The sequence below is a fragment of the Macrobrachium rosenbergii genome, chromosome 47, assembly GCF_040412425.1.
Source record: "Macrobrachium rosenbergii isolate ZJJX-2024 chromosome 47, ASM4041242v1, whole genome shotgun sequence".
NCBI classification, from domain to species: domain Eukaryota; kingdom Metazoa; phylum Arthropoda; class Malacostraca; order Decapoda; family Palaemonidae; genus Macrobrachium; species Macrobrachium rosenbergii.
This window is the reverse complement of record NC_089787.1, coordinates 41,845,999-41,859,189: the sequence shown is the minus strand read 5'-3', so window position 1 is coordinate 41,859,189 and position 13,191 is coordinate 41,845,999. Positions and strand designations below refer to the sequence as shown.

Sequence of the window (13,191 nt, the reverse complement as noted above, 5' to 3'; positions counted from 1 at the left end):
CAAGTGCTTTCTGTTTTAGGCTATTTTCATCTGCATATACTCTTGCATTCGTTTAGCACTGTTTCTTTTACTTCACATGAACATTTCGTCCGCTGCGAGATAGTCAGGAGAGGCGAAACATATCAGCCTATCAATGTTTCACATACACTCGTGAGTAAAGTTCTGTAGGCCAGAAACGAGTTTTCAAGATGAATAAAATGTTGGTCTTCCTTGTCTTTCAAGCTATTCAGAGGGAAATTTAGGCAAAGTGGCATATCTTATGGAATCTTACAGCATTTACTGATAATTTGTACTAGGCAGCACCTAAGCTTGCAGTGCTTCTTAACGTTCGTGTCTGTGGTGGGATTTAACTGGTTCACGGAGTGGAGGAAGGGGAAGTCAGGTAGGACGCTGCTGCTGCGTGGTATTGGTTAGGTAGGAATTTAGCTTAGGTTAGAGTATATCCTTTGCAACTGAATGTTGGTATCAGGTGATCCTAAGGGAAGGGGCCGGGTAACGACCTGACCGATATTTACAGCAAAATTTAAAATTGTTATAACTAAGGGATTTTTCCCGAAAGATTTGTTCTTAAATGAGAGGGAAAAATAGGAGGAAGGTAAATATACACAACCAGGCGAAAAGAGACCGAAGTGAACGGACGTAAAATAAAAGACAAGGCAGTGCAGCACTGACTGAAGGGACGCTGCAAAGAACCTTTCTTACTGTCTACTGAGCTGATAGTGACACCTAAAAAGGTATCCTTCATTTGAAATTATATTTAAGCGTTCAACTGATGTAATAGGTAAATGATACACCTAATGACATAACCAGTTTAAAGCTTGACTTTCCAATAATGCTGTTATAAAGATGTATGTACCCTCCACGAGTTGGGTTAGCTACAGGTCGCCTCATTTAAAGAATGCTAGAGCTTTTGCTGACACCGATGAAAACATTGAACACTTGCATCACCAGAAAATATAATATTCCTTCAATTTTGTGCTATGAGACTTCCTTATGTTGATAGATTCCACTATTTCATTAAACAAATTCATTTTTTAACCATTCTCTCTTCTCGCTGTTAATTGTTAATGCCTCTGCAGAAATTTCTTAGATTACGTGTTCTTTAACAGTTTTTCTCTTCAACAATTTATGCTCTTTGCAACCCATCAGTGGAAGGAGATTAAGACATTTAAATTTTGTTTAATGTACATAGTTGGTAAAGATGTCATAATTATATAGAGCGTAAACATACGGCCGAAAAAACATACAATGAAGTAATAGTAAACCACAAATGGCAACTTGCAACGGCACAGTGATTCTTGAAGCACCTGCCACATGTCACAGCAGTTGCAGTTATAAACCTCAGCGTTTGTAAAGGTGGATGGTAGTTGTTGGGCAACACTATCTTACTAAAGGTTTTGAATGATCTTCATTGGCAAATTTAAAGAAGAAAAAGGAACACACAAGATCGAACTGTATATAGGCTACTCAAGCTAAAATATTGCATAATGTGAAATTAAAAGCCTCACTTAGTAGCCTCGCCAATGACATGTGGAGAACCAACTTTGAATACAGTACATAGAATAGGAGCGTAGAGGTACTCGGCCTTCACTTGTGAGAACCCGGCTGCTCTGATGAGAGGAAGAGGATCTCTGTTGAGAATACAACCCTCGAAGAGGAAAGGCCATATTCTTGTGACTGTCAGAAGAGACTGGATGATACGACGAGCTCTGTACGTCTTCGTGTCCCATTCATGCACGTGCTCCATGAAGAGGAATTTTCCACCCTGTCGATGCAGCATCATTTTGTTATTTTAACAGTCGTAACATTGTACTGCATTAGCATTTTATTAGTTGTTATAAGCTGATGATGAAATTCCGCTTATTACGGTATTTAGTAAATCGATTAACCTGTATGTTTTCATAATAACAGTCTTTATATATTTAAATCTGGTAATAACCAATTTTCTTAGGAAACATGGTTTGTTGGGTGATTTAAAATTGAGTTTTTTATTTTTATTTTATTTACTCGAGAAACGAATTCAGAGAAGCGAATGAAACTGTCTTGGTTATCAGCGGCGGGGAAACATGCTGTCAGATATACTGTATGTAGCATAATGGTAGAAATTGAAATAACACTTACAGGGACCAGTACCCTTTTGACTTGACGTAGGACTTTGGAGACGTCAGTGACGCTACAAAGCACCAAAGACACGACAACTGCATCCACGCTTTCGCTTGGTACGACATCCATATCCTCGCCTTGGGAAGGAGTGGAAAGAAGTCACTAAAGGGTCTGCTCATATAGAATCGGAATTATTCTGTCGCTTCATTTTAAATACTTAATAGCCTATATTATCCTAAATAACAGTACAAATTACTTTGTGGGGTGGCAGAGTGCCCAGCCGGTTGGTACGGTTAAGATAGTTTTGGAAGAATAGATAGGCAGAGAATGGGCGGGGTTGGGGATTGGTGCGGTTATAAGGAGTGATGTTTTGGTTACAAATATACGTATGCATGTACAACTGTGGATCTTTTAACTACAATAAGCATAATATACAAACCTTTTGAAACGATGATATCTTCAGGATTTATCTTTAGGTTACCGGTCAGCTTCTTGGTGAAGTGTTGTTTGAAATGGGGATTGGGATCGACCAGAACCAAGTGAGCACCATCAGGGTAATGTTTTAAATTATCACCTGCAAATATTAAGGATTACATGTTAATACTCAGCATACCAACACGCTGTATAGTAATAAACATTGCAGCGTGTCGTACAGTTAAAGTGAAAGTTACACAATAATTTAGAAAAATAGTTTGAAAGAATAATATACGCATTTTTCAAAAGAATAATTTATGCATTTTTCAAGAAAACACGCAAGCCTTCATATTTTGTATTTTTACATCTTTCATTACATTATCGTGATATGTTTTTCATGGTGTCTGTATATTTTTACATGGGGATTTTCATAGCCTTTAACTCTTCATATGACGTAGAGTGAAGATCTTTTTGCGAAGAAAATTCTCTATTACGATTAAAAAGCTGTATGAAATGTACTGACCACATCCCACTCCTATTTCTAAGATCCTGATGTTCTTCTCTTTCCTGAGTGCTGGGTCGTGAGACACGATAGACTTCAGGGGTGCCACAAGCTTCAAGCGAAATTGTTCGTACTTCTTCTCGTCTCTGATTTTATCTGACTTGCTGCTCACCCATACGAATATTCTGAGGGGAAGAAGGAACGATGTCAAGTCAGAGTACTTAGTTATATTATTTAGAATTTTCCTCAAATTACCTAACCTACAAGGTTGTGCTCTAAGGTTTGTTAATTTTATGTGGTGTCGTCACATGAGCGATCTTAGCGTCATGCAGGAAACTTTAAACCAAATAACCATTTTTTTTTTTGCTGTAATGGTACAAAACTGAAGCCATGCATTTTGTTATGGTAATGTCACACAAATGCGAAGGTGAACGATTTCAAAGTGTTAATATTGATTACTATGTTTACCAGCAAGAAGTCGGAAGTTTGCTCGTGTAACAGCCCCTAGTCCTTCGATTCAGGGAGTACACAGAACTCTAACCACAACTTAACAGATGATATTGTCATGCTCAGTGATACAAAATAACGGCATTCTGAAAAATGTAAAGTAAGGAAAGTAATGGGTACAACACACACATACATATATGTATATAAATAAATAAATATAAGTATATATATATATATATATATATATATATATATATATATATATTACAGTATATATATAAAAGCTAGGATTGCAACTTGCAAGTCGTAGTGTGTAAGAGTTTCGACGCGCAGCACATGAGCCTTTTTTCAGGCGTATGAAGGGGCTAATGCCTTTAGTTTAATTGAACACTGGGCTCCCCTACAGATCAACAGTTAAAAATACCGTGTGAGAGTATGGTAATGCAATGTTTATATATATATATATATATATATATATATATATATATATATATATATATATATATATATATATATATATATATATATATATATATATATATATATATATACTTACTCTGTATGTATTCTACCGTCATTGTACCTAGTCCATTCCGGCATAAGTATAGGATGCTTTAGCGTCCCTTGGCCCCTATCTGCTCTCACTTCTTATCCCTGTCATTTACATCCATTCGCTTCTTTTCTTCCAGCATACTGTCCAACGTCTAACTATCACTTTTAGTACTACCTTGGGGCTTTTTCCCAGTTTTATCTTTAGAGCCTTGCACTTTATCTCATTGATTTTTTTTATATCTTTACCCTGCTGTCCAGTCACTCCAGCTCCCTCTTTTGAATGCCTGAAGCGCTGAATAGTCGAAGTGCCCCACTGCTTGGTTTTATAGCCTAATTTCATGATCCTTTATATGTATGTTATATATTATATATATATATATATATATATATATAAAATATAAAACACACACACACATATATATATATATGTATGTATATATATATATATATATATATATATATATATATATATATATATATATGTATGTGTGTGTGTATGTCTGCATACGTTTTTGATGAACAGAGTATTTGGCGATAGGGAAATTGAAACTGGAGTGCAAGATCTGTTATCTTAACTCTAAGGCATTTGAAGCAAACCGCGTACACAGAGGTGAAAAGGATTACAAAAAAGACGTGGTTTTACAAAGAACAGCTAAGATTAAATGAGTATTCCCAGCAGAAGGGTAGTGCCGTCAATGCACCTCATGCTGTGCACCGCAGGCATTACTTAAGGTTCTTTGCAGCGCCCCTTCGGCCTTTAGCTGCAACCCCTTTCATTGTGTTTCATTCTTCCATCTGACTTTCTACCCTCTCCTAACAACTGATGCATAGTGCAACTGCGAGATTTTCCTCCTGTTACACCTTTCAAACCTTCTTGCTGTCAATTTCAGTTTCAGCGCGGAATGACCTCATAGGTCCCAGCGCTTGGCCTTTGGCCTAAATTCTATATTCTATTCTAAAGGAGTATTAAACCATTTAGTGTGCTTACAAATTTCATATTTTAGGTAGATCATCATGCTAGGGACAACTATCTTTGAATAGCTCGGGTACTGGACTAACGAAGTAGAGGCAAAGGACAGTTTCTTTAGCTTTGCTTTTGAAAATCCTTGAAGCATCTTGCGCAAAATGGGGATAATCTTATACAGACATAAACTTCAATAAATTTGATTTTCATTTGTTAGCTTAAGTATTGCAGATTATAATAGGTTTATCGTTACAATATTGTTATTGTAACTAGAAATCTGCAATATTGTTATATGTTATGCTAATAAGGGACCAGTAAATTTTGTGAGGTTATTTTAACTCAGGTATATACCCAAAAAGAACGTTATCATTTTGGCCAGATAATATTTGGGATACTTGCTACAATAAAGCTGTGAAGATATTTTGTACAAAACGTCAGTTTACCTTGTTTCATCAGCTTTGAGTCTGTGAAATCAAGGTTGAAATATTCAGTGTAATGGTAACACTATTCCACATAACCTTGTAGAAACATGCATATAAGAATTTGTCTTAGCCCGAGTAGCATTATTATTTATGAAATCCCATTATATACTGTGTTATTTGGGATAGACATTAAGGATTTAAATGTTACAGTAAGCCAACAAGAATATTCTAAATGAACATAAATACCAGTATTTTGTTAGAAATGGCCAAAAGAATAATGTGTTTTTGCTGTAGCTAAGTGAAAAATCACATAGAATTAATTGATCCAATAATAATATAATAACGAGATGCAACAATATTGTTACTAGAAATCTCATAGAATCTGCATCAATACAGGTAACGATGAAAAATATTAATTTAATTCTAGGTGTTTATAAACTTGTCCCGTTCTGCACAAGATGTTTGAAGTAAATTTTAAAGACACTGAATAAACTCAGTATATGATCCTTGTTTATGCCCTTAGCCTCTCCTTGGTTAATCCAGTACCCGAGTTTATCTAAGACTGTTGCTCCCAAACTGAAGAACGTTTAAATTGGGAATATACGCCTTCAATCTTAGTAGCTGTTTGCAATAGCAAGTCTTCTTCGAAATCCCATTTTTCTATGTAGTTTTCTTGAAACTATGGTCATATAATTTCTCTCTCTCTCTCTCTCTCTCTCTCTCTCTCTCTCTCTCTCTCTCTCTCTCTCTCTCTCATTATATATATATATATATATATATATATATATATATATATATATATATATATATATATATGTGTGTGTGTGTGTGTGTGTGTGTGTGTGTGTGTGTGTGTGTGTGTGTGTACTGTATATATGAAAATGATAATAGGAAAAGTTTAATTTGCAAAGTGTACCGAGAATTTGCTGTGTTACGGTTCCTGATTGTAATTTTTCACCCTCTAATTAATAAAGCTTTGCATTTCTTTCATACAAGTTATCAAATTCTTAAATATTAATAGGGTCTATATATATACATACATATACACACATATATATATATATATATATATATATATATACTTATACTGTATATATATATATATATATATATATATATATATATATATATATATATATATATATATATGTGTGTATGTATGTATATTCTATAGCTAATTGCGTTAATCTATATTTTGAGAAGTAAATGAATAATTGCAGTGAAAAAAAAGAGAAGAGAAAGTCGTTTAAAAAGGCCAAGTTTTCATTTCGAGAGCTAACAATTCTGAATTATCATCTTTTGATGACAAAAGATCGAACCATCAGAGGCATGTCTCGACAACGACAATGGAGGCGCTATCCATTGTCATGATGGATGAAGGAACTTTCCATTCCATATCGGAACGCTCGTTCATGTTCGCATAAGAAATCCAGATACAAAGAGAGAATGAATATGCTGGAAGACTAGACAATAGAAAGAAAGTCAGTTTTTTTCGTTGTCTGGCATTTTTTCCTGGGTGCGTTACGGCTCCTTGATATTGCATGATTTTTAATGTCTGCTTTTGCAAACTACTAATAACTTTGGGGAACGACATAAGAGCACCGGGGAAGACGACATTGCGCTTTCTATTAATTTCATTTATATTATTTTTGAAATATCTTAAAGATTATAAAATCATTAGTGAAACTACTTATACTTCATTATATATAGTACAGGTGCCTCATATGGAGTGATATTTGAGCTACCTAAAATTCATAAAGAAGGTATGCCAATGAGGCCCATCCTCACCTCTTATGCTACTTCTAATTATAAAATTGCTAAATTTCTGGTACCTCTCCTAGCTCCTTTAACTACGAATAACTATAGCTGTAAGAATTCAGAACATTTTAAAGAAAAAATCTTACCCCAGGATTCAGACTTATTTATGGTCAGCATGGATGTGGAGTCTCTTTTTACTAATGTACCGGTAGAAGAAACCATTGACATTATTGTTAGCCGTATTTTTACTGACCCAGATGCCACTTTTAATCATTTTAACCTCACGGATTTTAGAAAATTGCCGGAGCTCGCTGTGCAGAACACAGCCTTTGTTTTTAACGGTAAAGCCTACATTCAGGTTGATGGTATGGCGCTGGGATCCCCTTTGGGTCCCACCTTTGCAAACATTTTTTATGTGCTCCCTGGAGGAGCGCATAGCCTTCTGGACAATTGTCCTTTGGCCTACCATCCCTTATTTTATAGTAGGTACTGTACGTGGATGATACCTTTTTGCTGTTCAGAGATGAAGATCAAGCTGACAAATTTCTTGATTATGCCAATAAAGTACATCCTAATATTAATTTTACTATTGAATATGAAAATGAAAATAAGCTGCCATTTTTAGATGTAACAGTTTTTAAATATAATGATCATTTTAACACCACGGTTTTTAGAAAGAAAACTTTTACCGGCCTGGGCTCAAATTTTTATAGTAACTGCTTTTATCATTTTAAACTAAACTCCATGTCTATGCTCTTTCATAGGGCTTTTAACATAACGTCTGATTGGAATCTTTTTCACAGTGAAATAACCTATCTCCACCAATATTTCACTGACAATTGCTTTCCATCTGAACTTTTTTATAAACACCTCGGCAAATTTTTAAACAATAGCTTCCATCCTAAAATTAAAATACCAACAGTACCAAAATTACGATTATATGCAAGTGTCCCATTTATTCATGACCTAAATTTCTATAGTGAATTGAAGTTGTTAGTCGAGAAATTTTTACCTGCCATTGAATTAAAGCTAATACCCTGCAACCCAATGAGTATTAGATCTCTATTTAAACATAAGGAGAAACGTGATCCACTAATGACCTCAGGAGCCGTATATTTATTTAATTGCCCTAGATGTAATCTTGGGAAGTACGTCGGCTCCACACGGAGGTTACTGAAAGTGAGGTTGGACTCTCATCGAGGCGTTAGCTATAGAGCAGGCGTCAAATTGACTAATCCTGAATTTTCATGTAAACGTGAATATGCAAAGAAATGTAAATATGACAAACTACAAAGATTTTAAAATTATAGGCCAAACTCCTAACGAACAATATTTAGCAATCTTGGAATCACTCTTTATTAAACATCTAGTTCCACAGTTAAATACCCAGTCTTCCTCAACACCTCTGTATCCCTCGTGAGTTTAAGTCGAGGCTGAACCCGGCTCGAATTGTCACTCGGTCTGTGCCTTCAGCACCTTATGGTAGTTAATCCTTCCTATCCTTTGTACTGTACTTTTATATTATTTGCACACACACACACACACACATATGTATTTTAAACTTAATTTTAGTCCGAGTTGTTATTTTAAGTTTTAACTTCTATTTTTATTGCTTGAAAATGGGACTTTCGTCCTGAAACGTCGCAGCAACAATAAAGTACTTTGAAAAGGAATAAAGGACTGATCCTTCACCCTAAACCTACTGATATTATATATATATATATATATATATATATATATATATATATATATATATACCTCACATGGTGTGTATATATATATATATGTATATATATATATATATATATATATATATATATATATATATATATTATACACGTCTTTGACGTTTCATGGAAATAGTCATTAATGCAAAAAGCATAAATGAAATTTACACCAAGTGCAATGCCGACTTATGTCATATATATACAGTATATATATATATATATATATATATATATATATATATATATATATATATATATATATATATATATATATTTATGTATGCACTGACACACACACACACATATATGTGTGTGTGTGTGTGTGAGCTTATGCTTTTTCTTTGAATCGGAAGACAAGATGATAAATTTGCCTGTCTCTGAATTGGAATGCTTCAATTAGAATGGCAAGACGTTTTCGCATACCTTTTGTTCTTTCTACTTATTCGACACATTCATCTGTGCAAACAAATTATCAGAGGATTGCCTGATGACGATTCACATTGTAAACTAGAAACTACACGCACTTTTGGCTGTTATTTTTACGGTAGACGGGTATGTGTTACCTGAGAGTATTATTACGTAAATGTGACGTTACACACTCCCCGTAGCACTGAAAGGGAGAAGGTTAAAGTTCACATTTACACGCTACACTCTTACGGCTTCTGTAGTAATGATGGTTGTGTACACCCTTTCTCATGTGCTGACTATCGAATGGAATGCAAACAAGCACCATAGGCCTAATGCCACCTCACTTATAGCAGATGAGAACCTTGAGTATGTTTGGCTTACTACTGAGTCTGTGTTTGAAAATCACTAAGTGTCCAGCTTTAACGTGGATAATAGGGGTGCGTCACCTTAATTAGCACATCATTAAAGACAGTAATCTAACAACAAGGCAATTCACTGACAACCAAACCTGACGGAATATTCGTTACCTCTTCCTGATATCTCTCAGAAGTGTGTACGAGCATGTAGTGAGAACAATAACGCCGACGCCATAGATGCATGCGGTTTTGTTGTTTATTACAAAAGCTGATACAGCTTCAAAATATCTGCCAAAGCTTTCGAGAGGGAAGTTTCGTACATCAGTCACGACGTTCAACATGACGTTATTTCCAATAGCTAACTGCGAGATACGCCGGCCGTATATGCTCTCGTCACCAAGGTTCAAGTGAAACCATCCGGGGCTACGTAAGCAAGGCAGTTTCTGGTATCTTCTGCTGATATCATGAAGGGAATTCATAGTAACAGACGGGTTCAATAATCACACGAATTTCACGATGAGGGCTTAAGAAAAGCTGGTGTATGTTTACTAATTTTCTCATGCTGGGAAGTGTCCATTACAACAACAACTAAAAAAGCGCTTTCGTTTTGAAATTACATTTTAAACAACTACACAGCTGTTGCCATGTATGAGGTAGATTATGATAACTTGAACAAACAAACATTTGTCTTCTGAATGTAAAACTTTGGTTGGGAAATAGCATTCGATTAACAAGCATATAATTATATCAAAAGGCTTATACTTAAAACCACACCATTCATAATTTTCTTGTCTGTTATTTTCGTAACTTACAAATAAACAATTTAGGTAAGCATAACGTTAATATTTGCATAATACGTCAGACTAAACTCAAGGACAGCGTTCGATCTTGCTTACCAGGCGATGGCTTCGAATTCGATCGGAACGTATGTGGCCCACATCCTTTTCAGTAAATTATATCAAAATTACTTTACTTATAATTAATTTGAATATCGCGTGCTTGAGAGAAAGAGGGAGAGTGTGACCTGTATCTACGCACTAATCTTGTTAAATCTTTAAAGGCCAGTGTGTGTCTGATTTATGTATTTTGTCGTTAGAAAGAAAAGGGCACTGAGGTTTTAGCTTTTAATAATTAATGTTATCATTAATTCATCTGTGAGACACTCCGTTAAGGATCCTCGAAATCGAATTTAAGAAAAAATCGCAAAGAAGAAAAAGATGAATAAAATCCTGGCCATGCACGCGTTTCCTAAATGAAAAAAATTAACAAAGTAATTGGCCTAGGAATATTTTAAACTATAAGGAACAAAAAAAAAATAACTTGGTCTTGAGGTCTTGAGTTTATAAAACATGCAACTCATACTTAGATACGGTTTGTTCTTCGGCTTCTTCATTTTTCCCAGTCAGTCCCACTCCACCGAAGGGGCTCTGCGAGAACCGCAGAAGTCAGTCAACTTGTCATACACAAAATACTGCAGAAATATTCTGAGATTTATAAAGTGTATTCCATCTTAATTGTTCAATCCACACTGTCATAACAATCAGAAAATAATTTTTTTTTTCTCGAAAGATTCAGTTTTTCAGTTCCTGATTTCAAGCATAGTGTAGCCTTGGAGCTGCAAATTTAAAGGCTATAAAACTAACATTTGAAGTGCTTCTTAGTTCAGATCATCGCGCTGACTCCATCCTGTGGTTGCATTATATACAGCAAGACTTCAAATATTTTGGACCCCCAGTTGTGATAGCTAGGTGATAGTTAAAACATTTTGCAGAGAACGAATCCGGATAATATTTTCTGTTTTACGAATTTCTTTCTTAAACCAAAGTATTTTAGGATAAAAGTTAATCTACGCTTGTTTTGTGAATGTCAGTCAGAAAATAGTTTTATATACGAAGTATTTGGTTCCGCTTTCCTAACCAGGACTGAGCATTATCCATTTTCCATAAACAGGAGAACTTGGGTTTATCCACTTTCCCTAATCATGGTTTTGTTAGATTGGCTAGCTGTGGTTTTTGAAAGGGACATTTGTATATGAGAAGTTTGCTTTAGATAAGGTACCTCTTAATCGTCTCAAGTTAAGTTTATGCTAAATATTGAGGTAAAAAAATTTACATGATCTCTTCATACTGTGCTGTTTAGGACCAGTTTTGCGGCTTCATAGTTTATACAAATATTTTAACAATTACTAATTGACCTTGACCGACCAAGGAGGCACCATGTTTGGAAACTTATTGAAATTTATTCCTTGGTAGTTTAAATATCATTCAAGAAGACAAATTAAATTTTTTTTCATGTCTTGCAGGTTTGTTGTACTGAAATGCAGTCCTTATAATTTGAAGGATCAGTGCGCGTTAATGTTGGACTGTAGGCACACCAGAGTGCTGTCTTTTATATGGCCGAACTTTACAAGTACACATACGAGTAAAAGCAGTTAATAGAAAAAAGAACCCGAAACATCACAAAAGGTAACAGTCATTTTTGTCACTTCAGTTCCCTACGTTATGCTTCATTGCCAAACTTTTCATTCTTTAAAGTTGTACATAAAGCATTGCCATTTATAGCTTTATTGTTTTACGTATTGTTGGATTTATTTTAATATTAATTAATTTTAATGTGCAAAGATCAGTTGTAACTGTTATCTGTAAATTTTTTTATGGTCCTGCGCTTGTGCTATGCCTGAAAAATTTTGCCACTGTACACTATCAAAATTAATATAAGTAGCCTAGTACACAGGAACATTTACAGAGAGAGAATTAGAATGTCAAGTTTAGTATCAGAGCGCATTAATTTTAGGCTTACATACTCTGTGGTATATGAAATTTAGGTGAACATTGTTTGGTACTTCACTTATATCATTCTGCAGTTCTGTGTAAAATTCATCTTTTTTTTCTTCAGAGTTCACTCATTGGTACATAGCACAGTCAGCTTCTTTTCTGTATTTAAGGTTAAGATCATGCCTACTCCTCTCCCAACTCCATCTGCTGTTCTTGAATAAATATACATATTGCCCCCCTCCAATCTCTTTTTACATATTCCTTCTCACCGTGATTCTCAAACAGCCGTGATGTTCGGTCCATGTCTTTTGAATTTTTTACCTGTTTTATTTTACAAATGTAATGCAGGGCTCCTCCGTTCACATTTCCCATTTTCAGTTCATTGAGAAATTCCTAGCATCCTCACATGCTCGGGACTAGGGCTAAATTGTTCCTATCCATTTACATGGCAGAATCTAAGAGGACTTGGATATAAAAAGCAAATGTCCGTTGTGTTACTCATTTAAGATTTTTTTTTATGCTTTCATGTAGTAGCAGTAGCATTATTAATAATCCGAATAATGAAGAAGTGAATCATATATATATATATATATATATATATATATATATATATATATATATATATATATATATATATATATATATACAGTATATATGTTTATATATGTATATATATATATAGTATATATGTTTACATATATATATATATATATATATATATATATATATATATATATATATATATATATATATGTATATATTAT

General features: G+C 34.5%; 1 protein-coding gene across 1 annotated transcript; it reads right to left on the bottom strand.

The window, feature by feature from the left end:
- Positions 1 to 795: 795 nt before the first annotated feature.
- Positions 796 to 10,132, bottom strand: LOC136830914 (thiol S-methyltransferase TMT1A-like). The gene is made up of 5 exons (XM_067090887.1): positions 9,825 to 10,132; positions 3,041 to 3,204; positions 2,543 to 2,677; positions 2,122 to 2,240; positions 796 to 1,765 (listed from the first exon to the last, which is right to left on the bottom strand). Exons 1-5 carry the CDS (start codon positions 10,130 to 10,132, stop codon positions 1,505 to 1,507), a joined length of 987 nt encoding a protein of 328 aa, XP_066946988.1. The 3' UTR covers positions 796 to 1,504.
- Positions 10,133 to 13,191: the final 3,059 nt, after the last annotated feature.